The sequence below is a fragment of the Alligator mississippiensis genome, chromosome 1 (assembly GCF_030867095.1).
Source record: "Alligator mississippiensis isolate rAllMis1 chromosome 1, rAllMis1, whole genome shotgun sequence".
NCBI lineage: Eukaryota > Metazoa > Chordata > Crocodylia > Alligatoridae > Alligator > Alligator mississippiensis.
The window spans coordinates 191,325,262-191,342,941 of record NC_081824.1 but is presented as its reverse complement, the minus strand read 5'-3'; the positions used below and the strand labels follow the sequence as shown (position 1 = coordinate 191,342,941).

Here is a 17,680-nt window from a genome sequence, read left to right as displayed (position 1 = left end):
AGGAAAAGGGGGTTTTAAACCCCCTCCCTGGCTCCAGACCCCAGCTGGGGTTTGCTGCGGGCCGGGGGAGAGGGGGCAGTCCCTGCCCTGGAGTAGACAGCACAGCCCAACCCAGGGCTGGAAAGCATGCTGGGATGCTGGGGGACTGTGATTTAACATGAACCAGGAAGGGTTCTAGGACAGAAGTTTCATAAACTGGCTTGACCCAAATCAGTTAAGTCTGATACTACATTTAACCAGGTTTATCTTAAACCAGTTTCAGTTTGAAACTGGTTTATGTGCACTGAACTTCTGTTCCGTTACAGGTTTAAACCAGTTTCTGATGACTTAAACTGGTTTATGTGTAACTTCTCTCACTAGCCATGATGAGTTTTCAGTTGCTCCCTAGGGCTGAAGTGTCTAACTCCCACCCCAGTCCAGGTTCTGTGCTAACTGAGGGGATTTGAATCTAGCCTTCCCTGTTTTAAAGTGAAAGCTAAGGGTTTCATGTAACCAGCATTCCAAGAGCTGAAATTTAAAGAAAATGAAAACCAGCAAATAACATAAGAGTCACAGTAAATTTGTGAGCTCCTGATGCTACCTAAAGTTATAGGTATATATGTCAGTTTCAGAATGATGGGACTTATTAATATCACCATCTCTCTTCTCCATCCAAATCTGTTGTTTATGTAAGCAGCACAAATGAAGGGTCTGTTCTACAGTCCTTGCTCTTGTGAGAAACACCATTGAAATGACTGGACCTGTTTCTGATCTCACACCAGGGTAAATGAGGATTATTACAGGTTATGCTGTATGCTGTCTTTAGGCTATGGGCACACATACTGCCAATAATCTGTATTCTGAAAACATATTGAGAAGCTGAATGTTTTTGATTTAGCTCTGGCCTCTGGAAATCTCCTAGGCCATAATAAGGTTCTAAAGTATGTGAGCAGCTTTGCACATATATTCCAAGTCTGTATTTTTGAAGTTAGGCAGGAGTTGGCTAAATGGCAGTGACACAGTTCATGCTCTGTAGCCATGTTTATGTTGAGCCAGGAATGGGGAGTTTGGGAAAGTGATTGTTTCTGAAGAATATTGTGTGTGAGAGCAGTTTAAGGTTACATACATCCGTGAAGGCCTGCAGGGGCACAATGCAAATGTAGCACTAGCTTATTCTCATTTTGGAGGGAGAAGTAAAGAGTGCATGTAATAATACTGTACATAGTTGAGTATTGACTTTGTGTTTTGGTGTACATGAAGATTTATTGTCCCTTGAGGTAAATATTTATCTCTTGGATCAATGCATTTTGATTTTTCAGTTCAAGTCAAGTCAATATTTGTTTATCAGACCAATACAACCCTGAGGTCTAAGCAGGGATTTAGAAAGTGGAATTGCTGGTGCTTTATATCTTTGTACTAAAACAAATATTACTTCATTTTAGGCACATTTTAAGATAACAGATCATATGTCTCATAATATGTTGTTCTTATAAAATATATTAGTCAACATTTTTAACTTACTTTTAAGTTAGTCAGTCTTTGTATTTAGAAAAAAACTATAAAGGTTTTAAAATGTATTTCTTTTTTTTAATGTAATGCATGGATATATTTTCTTTCAGGTGGCCTGGCTTTAGCTCAAGTACTATTCTTTTATGTGAAATACTTGGTTCTCTTTGGTGTCCCTGCACTTATTATTCAAATGGATGGACTCAAACCTCCTGCCTTACCTCGTTGTGTGAGCACAATGCATAGTTTCACTGGAATGTGGAGGTCAGTGGGTTTCATTTATTACTGATACGTGATAGTAAAAGTTTCAGTAAACTCATGAAGTATGCATTGTAATTAGGGACCTACCAAATGTTTTGTGGTTTTTGTGGATTCTTCGAAATCTGGCATTGCCTGTGAAATCCGAGGGTGGGGAGGAGGGAACTTACAGAAAAATAAATGCTTGCTCCTCAGAGGTCACTCCCGCCCTTCACTGCTGATTGGCTATGAGGGCTACCTGTCATGTGGCTCTGCCCATGACAGTCATGCAGCCCCACCCTCACCCCACCAATTGGTGGAGAGGGGCAGGGAGACATGACAGGCAGCCCCTGCAGCCAGTCAGTGGTGAGGGGCAGGACCACTGGAGCCCCTCAGCCAATTAGAGACCTGGAGGAGCCTGCTGTACTCCACCTGCAAAATGGATGCCTGGGCCTATGTTCCACCCATGAAATCGGAGAGCAGCTCCCACAAATTAGATGGGCACTTAATTATAATCTGTGTAAGCAAGTACCATATATAGAGTAACTTGCAAACTTAACAGTAGAGTTTTGTATGTGTCTGAATGTAAATATGTGAGCCTGTTCCTAACTAGTCTTCATCTTGTCAATGTTTGCAGCGCACTTGAGTTTGAAGGTTTCCCTTACCATGCCAATGAGAAGTTTTCCTTTCAGGGTTGTTACCATCTTAATGATTAAGATTATATCCAAGCTACATCATTCCACTAGGCTAACAATTACTTTCTCCACTGCTGATGTTTATTAAATATGATGCATTTTTTCAGTCTTGGTCCAAAAATCACAAATCAGTTTAAAATTCAGCCAGAGAAAGATGAATTATATGCATTTAGTTACTGTATTATAAAACCTGTGGATATGAGATTTAATATGAAAACCATATAGACATTTATTTACATGTGAATATTGTGCATTTATGCGTGTATTAAATCAGTGAAGTGTTGTAGGACAGGGGTGGGCAAAATACAGTCCACAGGCTGAATCTGACCTGCCAGGCCATTCTATCTGGCCTGCGGGGCACCTACACAGTTTAGAAAATTAATATTTATCTGCTCCAGGCTACCTGTCAAAGACAGGAGCCAGGGGCAGTAGGACCCAGGAGAAGCTGGCAAGAGTCAGGAGAAAGGACAGCCTGCACAGCCCCATGCCCAGCCTCCACCCAGAAGTGTTTGCCTGTGGCAGCTATCCCTACACATGGTAGGCTGCTCCAGCACCACGTGGCCCCTGGCTGCATCATTGGATCATAGGAGCAGGGGCACGCTGGTACCCCGGGGCCAGGAGGGGTGTGTGTGTATGCATGCAATGAGGGAGGAGGAGAGAGAGAAAGATCAATGAGGCAAGCACACTGTGTGTGTGTGTGTGTGTGTGTGTGTGTGTGTGTGTGTGTTCATAGGGTGAGTCTCACAAGCACCCCCACCATACACATGCACCCACACCGCCCCTCACCCTGCCATACATGCAGACCCCATGCTCACACCCCCTCACACAGCCCAGCCACCCCATACACATCCCCCACAAACCCCATACCCACCCACACTCCACATGTCCACACACACCCACAAGCTCCTTCAGTGCACACCCACCCCCACACCTATCCAACCCTACACACACTCGCACCCTCTTCTACATACCCACAGACCCTCACAGACCTATACCCACCCCCATGCCCTGCACAGTTTACAAGAGTAAGACTTCATTTTAAGCTATTGTACAATCTCCTCTATGTACACTACACAAAGGCATGTAAATCAGGAGAAAAAGATTTTTTGAAATCAAATTATTGAATGTTGTAGATGTGTGATTTTTAGAATATAATTTGGCATTTTTCTGGTTTTGAGATGGCACAACCCCTTGCTGAAAGGCGTACTTCTGGGGGTAAGGGGAGGGACTTCTGGTGGCAAAGGTTGGGGGTTAGGGGGCGGGACTTCCGGTCCCAAGATGGTAACCAGGGGATGGGGCACCTGTGAAGGGGCGGGGCTACCCTTGCAGCCCTTGGCAGCTTGCCAAAACTCGGTAAGTGGCCCTCTGTCCGAAACAATTGCCTGCCCCTATTGTAGGGTGTTAAAAGCAATAGTTATCCATATTTTAGGCTACCATTATGATGTTCCTCTAGGATAATTAAACATAAATATGGAATATCAAAATCAAAACCATGGTTGTGAAATTTGCAGTTGTTTTAAAACAGTGGTTCTCAACCTTTTTTTAACTCAAGGCAGCCCTCCATAGACTCAAGGCATCCATCCCTAACTTTTGTGAATTGAGCAGCACCCCATTTCAGAAAGTAGTTTTCTTTTCTTCTTCCTTTTCTTCTTCCTTCTATCCCTCACAGTCGAGGATGATTGTCTTCCACAATTGTCTTATCTGTGTGTCTGAAGATGGCCGATAAGGCTTATCTGGGATTGACTGACTCTTCTACAACTCAGACGTGTTTCCTTTTGGGGTGGGTGGCACTGGATTCTTGGTTTGGTCCACAACACACTGATTCTGGCACTCCTTCTTTTCCATCTCCTGTTGTTGTGAGGTTTCAAAGTACTGAGAACCCTGTAGCAGACCAGTCCTGGGCAATGATCTTCCATGAATTGACATGGATGCTGCAATTTTTAAAGTTGGCCTTGAGGACATCCCTGAAGTGCTTTCTCTGCCCTCCCTTTGACTGTACACCTTGTCTGAGCTGGGAAAATAAAACTTGCATCAGGAGTCTGGAGTCAGACATCCAGATGACATGGCTAGCCCAATGAAGTTGATGTTAGATGATCATTCCCTCAGTACTCATGGTGTTTGCTTGCAGGAGGATGCTAATGTTGATGCATCTGTCTTCCCACTAGATTTGGAGGATCTTCTGCTGGCAGCATTGATGGTACTTCTCCAACACTTTACAAGTCATCTGTACATTGTCCATGTCTCAGCTCCATACAGCAAGGTGGGGATCACAACTGCTTGACAAACCATCAGCTTGGTTTTGGATTTGATATTGTGATCTTTGAACACTTGTTTCTTCAGGCGTCCAAAGGCTACATTTGCATATTTGAGGTGATGTTGGATTTCTTTGTCAATGTTAGGCTTCCATGAGAGATGGCTTCTGAGGTATAGTTCTCCAGAGTCTCACCATGGATCTGGATTACTGGAGCTGGGGACTGTTCATTAGGAGTTTGTTGGTAGAAGACCTTAGTCTTTTGAATGTTAAGCATCAGTTCCATTTTCTTGTATGCCTTGGTAATGATGTTGACAATTGCGTGAAGGTCTGCTTCCAAGGGAGCACACACTATAGCATCATCATCATACTGAAGCTCAATGATTATTGGAGCTCCTCACTGTCCTAAACTGGTGGAGAACCAATATGCCACTGTCATCAGTGCATATGCCCCGACTCTTGACACTGCCAGTGAAACCAAGAAGGAATTCTATGCCAACCTTGATCAAGTCTTTTCTGACATTCTGGAGGGAGATGGACTTATTCTTCTTGGTGATTTCAATGCCAGAGTTGGAAGGGACTCTAACCTCTGGAACAGAACCATTGGGAAAGAGTAGGAAAGTTCAACTCCAGTGGTATCTTCCTCTTGACGAAATGCACAGAACATGGTCTCACCATCAACACCATGTTCCTCCAGAAAAACAGGCATAAGACATCATGCCAACACCCAGGATCTAAGCATTGGCACCTAATTGATTATGTCATCATCTATGCCCAGGATCACAAAGATGTCCATGTCTTCTGAACTATGCTAGGGCTGATGATTGTTGGACTGATCAGCTGACTCATGTGCTTGGTTATACCACTCAAACTGGCTCCCAAATGATGGCTGCAGCAGAAACATTGCTGATAGAAGACCAACATTGAAGGACTCAAGGACCCAAGCAAGCAAGACCTCTTCCACCAGTGCCTTAATGAAAAACTGGTGAATTCCAATGAACAACAATGGGAGAATATTAGCAGCATGTGAGGTGCCCTTAAGGCCACATCATCAGTGCCTGTGAAGAGATAGTTGGATTCTGTACCAGGAAACATCAAGGTTGGTTTGATGAGAATGACCAGGAGATGCTAGAGTTGATCAAATGCAAGTGCTTGGCAAGGTGATATCAACTCCAAGCAAAATAAATTGAATCTCCAAGAAGCCAAGGCAGAGGTCCAAAGGAGGACCTACAATATGAAGAACAAATGGTAGGAAGACAAGGTTAAGGAGATTCAACAGCTCACTGACATCCGTGATATGCGCCGTTTCCTCAGTGCCACTAAAGCCATCTATGGTCTGAGCACTCAGGGACCACTCCCCTTGAGACCTAAGGATGGAGGAGACCTGATCAAGGAACTCATTTATTACAGTGCTGGGCAGTGGGGACAGAGTAACGTATAGGCAGGGACGGAGCCTGAGCCTCTGCTTATGTACTTATCTCCTCACACCTGGCTTATCTCCTTTCACCTCAAAACACCCTTCAAAAGACATTGTGGCACCACTGGGTGCTCTGGCACCATGGTTGAGAATCACTGTTTTAAACAAATACGACTCTAAGGGTTTAGATGAAGGGACACTTCCCTTATTTTGTGCATCTACAGCGTGTATTGTGAGGGGCTTCTCCTAGTTAGGGCTTCTAGGCACTGTTATGGAACAAATAAATCTTTTTCTTTTTTCATAATAAAAATAATAGGACCATGTTCCATATTAATATTAGGGCTGATTTGGATGAGACATTTTTTGCCAAAAGAAAGACTTTATGATTTACTGTAATTTTCCTTTGTGAAGATAGAAAATATTCAAAGGAGTAGGGTATTTGGCTGAGGCTTGAGGGGAAAAGGTAAGATACTCTGATTAATAATTATTCAAGCTAATAACAAAAGATGCCTTCCGTTTTGATTCTCTTATGAAACTCTCAACTGAACTTTTGACTGATCAAGCTGAACAAGAAATCTGTTTCTTACCAGTCTGTCAGCTGTTTACAACATGTTTTTGACCAAGCTGGTCCTTGGAAAAACAGTTTGAACCAGTAGCAGTGTTCTTCTTCTTACATACATTATTACTCTGTGGAATCTGAGTATTGTTCTTAAGGTGTAAACTAAATTGCAGATCAGCACAAAAATAGAAGATGTTGCAATGTCTGTTGACACAAATAAGCCACAAAAAGGGGTTATGAAGCATAAAGTTAGATATACTGGCTGGCATATTTTTAAGCTTGTGTTTTGTTTTCAAAAATATTTATAAAATACTTATCCTTATAGTATTTTCACATCTCATAAGATTGTTGAAAACTAGTTTTGGTAGGTAATCCGATTTAGTTTGCTGCATGTTCTTAAAATGGATAAACATCTGGACCACTTGTATTTTCTTTTTGCCTAACCATCCCATTTACTGATATGCATAGTGAATGATCACTGCCAGAAATAATTAAATATGATCTCTCACAGATGGGATTTATGCATTTTTTTGTGTGTTGAAAATTCAGTACAAGTCCAACTGATTTGATTTCTTGCTCTGGAAGCTGTGGTAGCTGTAGAATTTCCCATGGCTACTAGTGAAATATGGGTCAATTTCAGTTATCTAAGAAATCACACATAGCTTGCCCTCTCTGTCCCCTGAGTTACGATTTTCTTATTCCCTCACAGTTAAACTCATGAATCACTGCTGCCCACAGGGCTGCAATCCATTTTTTGTGTTTGGTGCCTCATGTAGGAATATTGTTATTAGAAGTGGAAGACAGAATAACAGCCCTTGCTTTTAGACAGTAGGCAATACAGTCCTAGGAGTACCAGGTCATCCCACCCAGAATTTAAGTGATGTGTCCCAACTGCCTCAGGAATATCAAAAGGCTGGAGAGCAGCATAGTTTACAATGAGAGGTCTTGGGAACAGTGAAAATAGTGTTGTTTTAGATGGATGACAAGTCTATTAGATTCAGCATATAAGTTATCCCACCCCAGTGAGGACACTGGGGTGAGTGGCTAGAAGCCCAGAGGGCAAGAGTAGAAGGCCATAGCAGAAGCACTTATGGTATGGCCCTGTTGGATTCCAATGAATCTGCGAATTCTGCTAAATACTTAGTCACACAAGGACATGAGAAAGGAAAGAAAGAATGTGTGTTACCTGACTACTCTGCATTACTTAGTCAAAAGGCAGTTTAAGTCATAGTATAACATCTGCTCTTAATGGTGTACAAGAAGATTTGCACTAGCAGTCTTTACAAAATAATGGAAATGATAGCTGTTAAAGATGTTTAAGGCTAAAAAGGGGATAAAATATTATAGACTAAAACAGATACAAAATGGAGTGTACAGGTGACAAGCAACGACAGACTCTCAGCCAAAACAGCAATCTAAAGATGGCATTCATACACTATAAAATACCACATAATGGTTTGGAAGCATAATGATTTTCATTGATAGATGCACAGAGCCCCAAAAGAATTAGGGCCCCTGGCACACATTTGTTTAATGGTGTAATGGGATCTGATCCCTGAGCCCAAAAGTTATGCCTCCTGGCATGTCACATGTTACATGGCAGGTTACGTGATTTTAGGATTAGGGATCAGATCCCAGTTGTGCCATTACTACTTACCAGTGCAGGGATAACCCAGGGTTATGATCCTGGGCTTCCCCTGCATGGCAAGTTGAAAGCTGGGTGCCCACAATGTGAACTGTTGCAATATCAGGGCCAGAACTGACAATCAGCTGATTGTGGGTCTTAGCCCAGGGACTGCATTGGGGCTAGTCCCAGAGCCCCATGCATGGGATGTCAGAAAACCTTGTGTGCAGCCCAATGGCATGTGTGGTTTTTTTAAGGTCCTGGTGCTCTGGGGTCCTGAGATCTGGGAGAGGTTTAGATGTCAGAAAACTGTAGCATGCAGCCTGGCTGCATGCATAGTTTTTCAAAGTCCTGGCTGCTGAGGACCCCAGGACCAGGGAACCTTTCCCTGATTCCAGGATCTTCCTGGCTGGAATGTTTCAGGTGCCTTGATCACCTGTGGCTCCCTGTGACCTGGCACCCTGGCCCAGCTGATGAGCTCCTGCGGCTCCTCGATGGACTCAACACCTTGAAAACAATGGGATACAGCCTTAGGCAGGGCTGCACAGCAATCAGCCTGCTGACATGAGGGGAGCAGTCAGCCAAGCCCTGCCATGTAACTGGCATCAGTTTGCATGGTAGGGCTACCCTGTCACATGTTCAATTTAAGACACAATGGAAACCAGCCACAAAATCATGACACAAATTTTGTAGGGTATTTTTATGGCTGGTTTCCCATTTTGTTGTTGCACCATTAATTGCCTGAACATAGAGCTGAGGTGCTGTTTATGGCAGGATTAACAGGTTTATCATGTCTTAAGCATAACATCTGCTGTGGGCCTATGAGTAAAAAGCTATGAAGAGAGAGGTAGTATAGAGTGAGACTGGAAGATAATGCTCATGTCATAAGCAAAGCAGATGAACCATTATGAATTGTGGGTGGTAACTTGGATGAACTAATTTTGTTCTCTTGCTGACTTCTGTTGGCCCTCAAAACATAGAAACAAATTCTGGGATTGTAGAGCAGACAAATGCTGGCCTGGTTCACGGTGTGCTTTGTCTCCCCATCCGCACTGGTAAAAAGTTATTCAGCAGATGGGAGGTCAGTAATCCTGGTCAGCAAATGTTGCAAGGCACTGACCAACAGCAGACAGGGTGATTCAGCATCTCCTAGCACCTTCCTGATTTCCCTTTGGAGAGGTTGATGGATAGAGGTGTGGTAGTCAAGGACTTTGGGATAAAGGTGTATGGCCAGGAGATTGCTGATCTGCAAGACAAAGAGTATGAGGGCTTGCAAAGTCCGTTTTGTACCCTCCACAGGATGAGTGAACAATTTGGGCTGCATATAGATGCTGCATATAGATTTGGGCTGCATATAGATGCATATAGATAGACAAAGACTGTTTTATGTAGGAGAAAGGGAAGAAAACCAGACAATAAAGTAGGCAGCAGCAAGATGGATGTGGGCAGTTTTGCCTGAGAAGCCTCGTTAGATGGGATAACAGTTGCTTTGCAGATATTGTGAGATGGATACAGGTGGTGCAGGCAGCCATGAATGATCAGAAACTGACATGGAGAAACAAGGGAAAAATGTAAGGTTGCTCAAGTCATGTGTTCTCAGCCCTGTTGCATACAGCAGGCACACGATCTTTTAAGAAGGCCAGTGTATGAGGAACTGCTGGCTTTTGAAATAAATTGTTGGAGCCAGTTACTTGTGGCCAGTTGGTGGAACCACATAAACTAAAGGGTCAGCAAAAGGACTGGTGTGACCGATACTGTCACTGACATGTCAGTGAGGAAGGAGCTCCAGCTATTTGGATCTTCAGGATGAAGGACTAGTGACTGCTGAGGCAGACTGTGCAGGAAGTCTAAAGATGCTACTGTGTTTACTCAAATCCAAGGTGAGGTTTTGCTTACCAATGAGCATGGGAGGAAAAGCCTCATCTTAGATTTGAGTACCAGCCAAGGGCAGGCAGTGTTTCACTCCAGCTTCAGCCCTGGTCTTAGGGTTGAAGCTGGAGCTGAGCCACTGCCTGCCCCAGGCCAGGGTGGCTCATTTGGCAAGGTAGGGGCACACAGCCAGGAGAGCAGGGGGCAGAGGAGGGGAACAGGATATCCACATGTGGCATGGGGGAGAGCATGGGGCTAGCAGCAACCTTCTTCCCCAGGTCCCTAGCAACCTTCTTTCCCTTACTTTCTGCTCTGGCTTGGTCTCTCCAGCCCAGCCAGGATCTGCAACACCATCTGCCTGGCCAGGATGCGCTGTTGCAGCTGCTGAACATCCTGGAGCCAGAGCAGAGTTGCATCAGAAGGTAAGTGGGAGGGGGGAGAAAGAGGGACAGAGGTTAAGGAAGGAGGCCACAGGCATGGGGTGGCAGCGGCATGGGATGAGGGCACAGGCATGGAGGGCAGACAGCAGGGGTCAGGCATAGGCATGGGGGGCAAAGGACAGGGAAGGCAAGCTGCAGGGGGGGAGGGAGGCAGGGAGTAGTGAGGTAGGCACAGGCATTGGGGTTGGGGGAAAGAGGGCGAGTTGCAAGCAGAGGCACAGAGGGGCACATGGCAGGGGGCAAATGCAAATTACACATTTATAATTTTTCATTTATAGAATCTAATTATTGGGGGTCATCTTGAATTCAGAGTCATCTTGGATTCAGGTAAATATGATACCTGTCAAAAAGCAAGACAGCATGTTGGCATTTTAGAGTTCATTGCTTCACTGGCCCCATATGGCCATTAGATTACAGGACAGAGGAAGAAAGGAGGTGTTTATTGCAACATACAGGCATTATGAGCAGAAGATAGCTATAAAGAATCATGTTACTAGAACCTTGCTGTTTTCCACTATACAAATGAAAAAATGTTGCTTCCTTTAGGGAAAAAAACTCCCAACAGTCTCTCTGCTTCCCATCAAGAGTGAGCAAGCTGAGTGTGATAGTGAAGTTTCATGCTACTGTGATGTCAGTGTCTTTTAAGTGTGAAATTGTTTATTCAAAATAAGTACTAAATACTATAATTACCATATATAATTGAAACTAAATAAAGTTGTGAAAATAATATGCTATCTACTTCTGGATTTCTGCAAGATAGACAAAGATAGAGTAACTTTTTTTCTATTTGTTATCATCTGCATTTCAAATTTCAGTCATAGGGAATCAAACTGCATTCTGTTTAGGGAGTCAGGAGGCAGATAATAGCATCAAGGTATATAAGCATGTGTGATAAGAACTGGTATCGTTAGAGGTTTATAAATCCCAAGAAAATCCGTCCAGGCCAATGCTTGGTATGTGGATTCCCAGGCTAGAAGCAAATTGTTTAAATAAAACTGGAAGAAATTGTATTATGATTGTGGCTCTGGAGAGCTTTACACTGATGCTCAGAAATTAGTTCTGGTTGAAAAAGTATCCCTCTAGTGGGATATTGATGGTTAAGGGTTTGGAAACTAGGAATCTGATAGAGAAGAAATACACACTAAAATATCTGCTAAATCTGACTTAGTACAGGTGATGATTTCTGCAGGGATTCACATTAGCATTCCTGGAAAATATAAAATGTGGTTTTATTTTTCTCTTTCATATCTTTATATCTGTTTACTAAATAAGATGCACATATTAGATATATTTAGCCAGTGATCAGTATATCATAAGGTGCTCTGGAAACACCTAAACTCCCAGTGTAAAGGGGATTTATTTTGTCAAGCAATAAAATATGGGGATGTGGGAACCAAGTGTTTCCTCTCCCTCCCCTTTCTATGTATTGGGATAGGCAGCACTATTCCTACTCCCTATGCCCCTTGCTTGGGGCATAATGAGAGTTTTTGCCCTCCTCTCATCTTCATCTACTTTAATGAGTGTATGTTATCTGTGGCCCAGCCTTTGTTGGGCTCATGGCCAAATTAAAACATGTTTTAATCTTGGTATTTTCTGAATACCAGCTGCACACAGTTTAGAACTCAACATGTGTGTGGGGATAGATGGTATTAAATCTTTTTTTCCCCAGAAATACCCTTTAGTCTTGTCTACTACTTGGGGACTGGAACATGAACGTTGTTCTGGAGAAGGCATGGAAGGAATTAGTGAGAGACTGACTTCTCAAGAGCTATCACACTGATATGTACATCTAGAACAATGGGACTTTAGTTGGAGGGCTGCTGAACCATCTGCCAGCTAAGAAGGTGAAATTGTGTTGAGGAAAAGGCTGGAAAAAAGCTGACAATTTGAGTTACTGTGTGACCAGTTCCAGAAAATGTCACAGGCCTAGCACTGATTCTTGAGCGTGAGATGATGAGAGAGATTTGTACCAGATGATGAGATTGTACCAATTCTAGGAGATGTGAAAGAAGAGCAAAATTAGTCTTCTGGGGACTTTGGAGCCTTATCCTCAGCACTAAGAATTTTGGGATGCACTGGAGTGCAGATGGGAATTACTTTTCCTTGGAGCCCAAATGTGCTTGTATTTTGAGGAGAAACTGTGTTTCTGTTGTGATTACCAAAAGAACAGTTGGTGAGTTACTAGAAAAATGTGCTTTTCAATGAATGATGAAGTGGTAGCTACTCTAGTGTAGACAAATATTGCTGGAGCAGACAGTTTTGTGTAGATGTATTTTTAAATGGGTTAGAATATGTCCCATGGATATTTTGGTGACATTCAATAGTTTCAGTTGGGATGTGATTTGAAGGAAATTGTGTTTAGGTCACTTTAAGTCATCTCTCTTTCTCATTGTTAAAGGATTACTTGCCTCTATATGAGGGAAGACTGTTACACACATTCAATATTAGTGAACATTTTATAAATTATATGTTGGAAATTTGCTTTGGCCAGAAATATTCCTGGCTGTAAATGCACAGTAGAAATGTAATCTATAAATGTAAGTGTAATCTCTCTCTGCTCCTGCCCTTCCTTTTCCTGATATTCTTTTTTGTCTCCTTTCACTACTATCCATAAAGGCTTCCAGTCAGTCAAAGAAGCTCCCTCTAACTGTTTTCTGTATCTGCAAGGGCCATTTGAGAAAATTTCCCTTCCTTGAATACTATTGACTCAAGGAATGATGCACCCAAATACCAATATCCTGTATCCATACACAACAGGTAAGGCTCCACTTCATTTGTGGTTTTGCAGTGTTCACAGAAACCGCAAATGGCATTGTCCATGATTGCCAGAAAATGTTGCATTGGCCACAATTTCCTTTAAAATCAACCAAAAAAACACACCAGTATAATATTCATATAATATGATGTTTTAGAATGTCCCATTCCTTACTGCAATGCAAAAACAATGTAACAATCACTGCAGCCATAGATCACATGATTGAGAGTTACTGGCTGCGTCCACATGAGACACTGTACTGTGCAATAGTATAGTTTACTGTGCAGTAAGTATGCATGTCTACACATGCACACACTTACCACATAGTAAACTTCAGTACTTGCGAGTAAATTGGCTACCTGCAAATGCAAATAGCAAATTTACTCGTGAGCACTTACTGTGCAGTAACACACATGTAGACACCAACTGGGAGCAGATTTGCTCCCAGTCATCCCTGCCACTATGGGGCAGGACTCGCTACAGCCCCGGGGCTGGGAGCCTCTCCTGTCCCAGGGCTGGGCTGCCTCTGCTGCCTGCCCAGTCACAGGCCCTTTAAAAGTCTGCAGGCAGTTTGAACCCTGGGGCGCAACAGCAGGGAGCCTGGGGGGACTCTTGGCCTTTGCTGCCCCTGCACAGGCCACAGGCTTACCTGTGTCAGCCTGCCTGCACCCTGGTGCCACTGTATGGCACCAGAGTGCTGTGCGACTGCAAGGCCCATGCCATCCAGCCCTGCAGGGTGCTCCAGGCTGCTGCCAGGCCTGCAAGCACGTAGGCCAATCTGTGGCCAGCTCCTGGACATTGGGGCCAGTGCCAGCTGCCCGCAACCAACCCCAAGCAGCCTGTCCAGATCCTGCAGGTGCTGTAGGGCATCACCTCACTGCACAGCTCTTAGTACAGCTCTTAGTCCTGTGCCATGCTCCTGGGCTGGGTGCTGCAGGCAGCTGCCTAGGCCTGGCAGCACAGGGACGGCTGCATGGAGACCCAGAGAGCTGGTGTGAGAGCCCCTATGGCATCATTGTTGATGCCATACACTACCACCCGCGGCCCCAACTGGTCACAGGAGGAGACTGACAACCTCATGGTGCTGTGGGACAAGGCAGAGATGCAGTGGCAGTTCGCACGAGGCTGGCACTCCAACATCTATGGCTATGAATAACTATCAGGTCAGATATGGGAGTGCAGGCATGACTGGTTGGGATGGCAGTGCTGCATAATGATCAAGGCCTCGTGGGCACAGTGGGTCATCATCATCACCAACCACAATCATCAGCCAGGGAGTGCCCGCAAGTATGTGCCCTTTATGTAGCACCTGGACCCCATCCTTGCACCTTGGGAGCCAGGCCACAGCTGTGCTATGTACAGCCGCATGGGTGGCCTGTCTAAGATCCTGCTCTGGCCTGGCACCCATGGTGACATGTTGCTGGGGGAGGGCCCCTTGGGTGCCAGCAGCCTGTCCCACCAAGCTCCCTGCCCCCAACCTCCACCAGCAACTTGGGGAGCTTGAGTCAGCGCCTGCCCCAACAGTTATGCAGCCTCAGCCCCAACCATGAGGCATGGCTGACCATGTCTTTGTTAGCCACTAGTAGTACCAGCTCCTCCTGGGGGCAGGGCAGCTCTGCCTGGGCACCTGTACACTGCACCCCATTGCCTGACAAGTCTTCTAGGGGCCACACACCATCGGTGCCAATTGGGACCGACTGGAGCTGTTGGCCACACCAGCCCCACCCACATGGTAAGCCCCACACTGGGGAGGGCCTTCCCTGCCCCTGACTGCTGCGTGAGGAGGCATGGGACCAGCACAAGGAGGTGGGTGTGGGACCAGGAGTTCTGGGCCCTGGAGTGCGAGCATGTCGGTGCCCTGTGGGAGCTGGGCACAGTCGTGGCCAGGGCAGTTCAGGCTACGGAGGAGGACTACCGGATGCTGGATACTATCCTGGCCCTGGTGGTCGCCTTTGTGCTGCCTGCTGCCCTGGCCCAATCCTAGCCCTTCCTGACCCTGGCAGCCACCTGCCGCCCAGCAAGCCCCCTCATGGGCCTAGGTGGAAGTCCAGTGCTGCCTTCAACAGCCAGGATCCCCTGCCCAGCCCCTACCCCAGGTCCTCCCCTACCCAGCCCCCTTGTCTGGGCCCAGCACCGCCATTTGCCCTGGCTCTATGCGGTCATGGAATTGGAGCTGCCTGCAATGGGGCCAGGGATGTGCACTGGCCCTGCTGGCCCTGGCCTCCAGATGGAGGGGGAGTCACCCACACCAGGGGGAGCCACCCGCATCACTGTTATCCCTGGGTGAGCCCCCCATCTGCCAGAATCACCACAGCACATGCGCCCACAGGGAAATGGCCAGAGGCCAGGGTACTGGCCACCTGTCCCCAGACTCTGCCTCCTACGTGCCCACATCCCACGGCCTCCCACCCCAGGAAGGCAGACACAAATCACATTGTAAATAGTTTGCATGGTGTGGAGGGTGTTTTATTGGTAGATGGTGGAGTAGTCTCTTTGTTGTGAGGGCAATAAATTGTTTTTCTGAGAATTGTTTGCAGGGAGTGTGGTGCTGGGAGTGGGCGGTGAGATGCGGGTCCGTGGGCAGTTGTCCAGGTGGGCTACAGTGGGAAGTGCAGGAGGACATGGTCAGCCAGTGCCTCTCACACCCAGTGCCTTGGCCCCTGGTTGCAGATGTACAGCTCACCTAGGGCCTCGGTGAGGGGGGAGGAGGGGCACCACTGTTACTGCCACTGCAGCTGGTGCTCCTGCTGCCAGGTATCCTTCACCTGCTGAAACTTCTCCACCCAGGCCTCAAGGAAGAGCTCTCCCCAGGCCTCATAGATGTTATGCAGCATGCAGGCTGCAAAGATGACCCTGGGGGATGTTGTCCTCAGTGAACTCAAGGTGGGTGGTGAGGGCATGCCAGCATCCCTTGAGGTGGCCAAAGGCACACTCCACCAGAGTATGGGTCTGGCCCAGGCATCAGTTGAAGTGGATCTGCTGGGGGTCCATCTGACTGGTGTAGGGCCGCATAATCCAGGGGAGGAGGGGATAGGTGTGGTCCCCAGTGAGGAGGTGTGGAACCATCACAGTGCCCAGCTGGAGGTTTGACACCCCTGGTGTAGAATGCCTGCTCTCCACTGGGGCTGGCAGAGCAGAGTTCCAAAATATGCAGGCATTGTGGGCACCACCTGCTCACCTGGCACTCATGGTGATGAAGGCACCATGGTGGTCAACAGCATCCTGGAGCACAATGAAGTGAAAGCTGTCCCAGCTGCCTGCAGAGGGTTCGGGATTGAGAGTATGGTTGGGGGTAGAAAGGTAAGAAAGGTTTATTGACTTAACAAAAACACAACTATGCATAGTAACAAGACAAACAATGACAGACAAAAGCAATTCATGTCGGCAACTTATCAGCAGTCCCCTCTGATGCCTGATACACAGCAAGTTTCTCTTTCCACAAAGTTCAGCGAAGTCAGGCGTCCCCGATCATCACTGTCTGAGGGGTACCAGGAAGGACCCTGGAATGCAGTCCTTGGGCTCCTCGAGGTCCACGGGCCCACTGATCCAGGCAACAGCTAACTAATCCTTTTCATAGAGCTGTATCTTCCTTCTGAATGATTTCTAGATATTTCAGCTAATTTATAGCTTCTGAATCGTTCTGATAATGTACAACTACTTGGATTCCTTTTACTTCAACTGTCCTTAAATTGACCAATAGCAGTACAAGCCTTGCATTCTTTTGATAAGGTAATTTAAACTACGCCACAGGGCCTTACTACTTCAAGACTTTGCTAAATTTACTGGGCCTTACTTTATACAAGGCCTTACTACATTTTAAATTTTAAGTAGGCTTTTAGCAACAACATATAGCTTAATATCTAAACAAATACAGAAAATCACTTAGTCTAATCTTCATAGGGCCTTCAGCAAGCACCTTTATTACACATACATAATTTCAGCTGTCACAAAAGCCCCTCTGGCTGTACTAGGAGTGGTAGCTGTGGGGCAGGCAGGTGATAGGGATGTGGATCCTGTCCAGGGCCCCAGTGCACTGGAGGAATCTCAGGGTGCGGAACCCCGCCATCACCTCCAGGGGCTTGTGCAAGTGAAGCACCATGTGCCCCAGCACATCTTGGAGGGTGCCGCACACCTGCAGGATGGCCTCCCTGGCAGCCACCTTGCATATGCCAAAGAGGTAACCCACATAGCAGAGGCTGGCAGGCATAGCCAGCTTCAGCAGGGTGATGGCCAGCCAGGTGTCTGCAGGGAGGGGCGGCCACATGACAGTGTCCTGCTGTTCTGGGTGTGGATAGAGCGCTCCAGGAGGTCCAGGAAGGTGGCTTGGGTCATCCTGAATGTTTCCAGC

General features: G+C 46.0%; 1 protein-coding gene across 8 annotated transcripts in view; it reads left to right on the top strand.

The window, feature by feature from the left end:
- Positions 1–17,680, top strand: part of HHAT (hedgehog acyltransferase) — a 384,776-nt gene that overhangs the window by 98,719 nt on the left and 268,377 nt on the right. For 7 of the 8 annotated variants that reach the window (XR_009457284.1, XR_009457282.1, XR_009457281.1 and 4 more), the window contains one exon: positions 1,599–1,749. Coding sequence is in view for 3 of the 8 variants with exons in the window: in XM_059718178.1 (XP_059574161.1) it covers positions 1,599–1,749 (151 nt within the window). In the remaining 5 variants the exon portion in view is untranslated. Of the gene's footprint in view, positions 1–1,598; positions 1,750–4,582; positions 7,155–17,680 lie in introns of those variants that run through there. The other variant, XM_059718183.1, reaches the window with a different exon arrangement.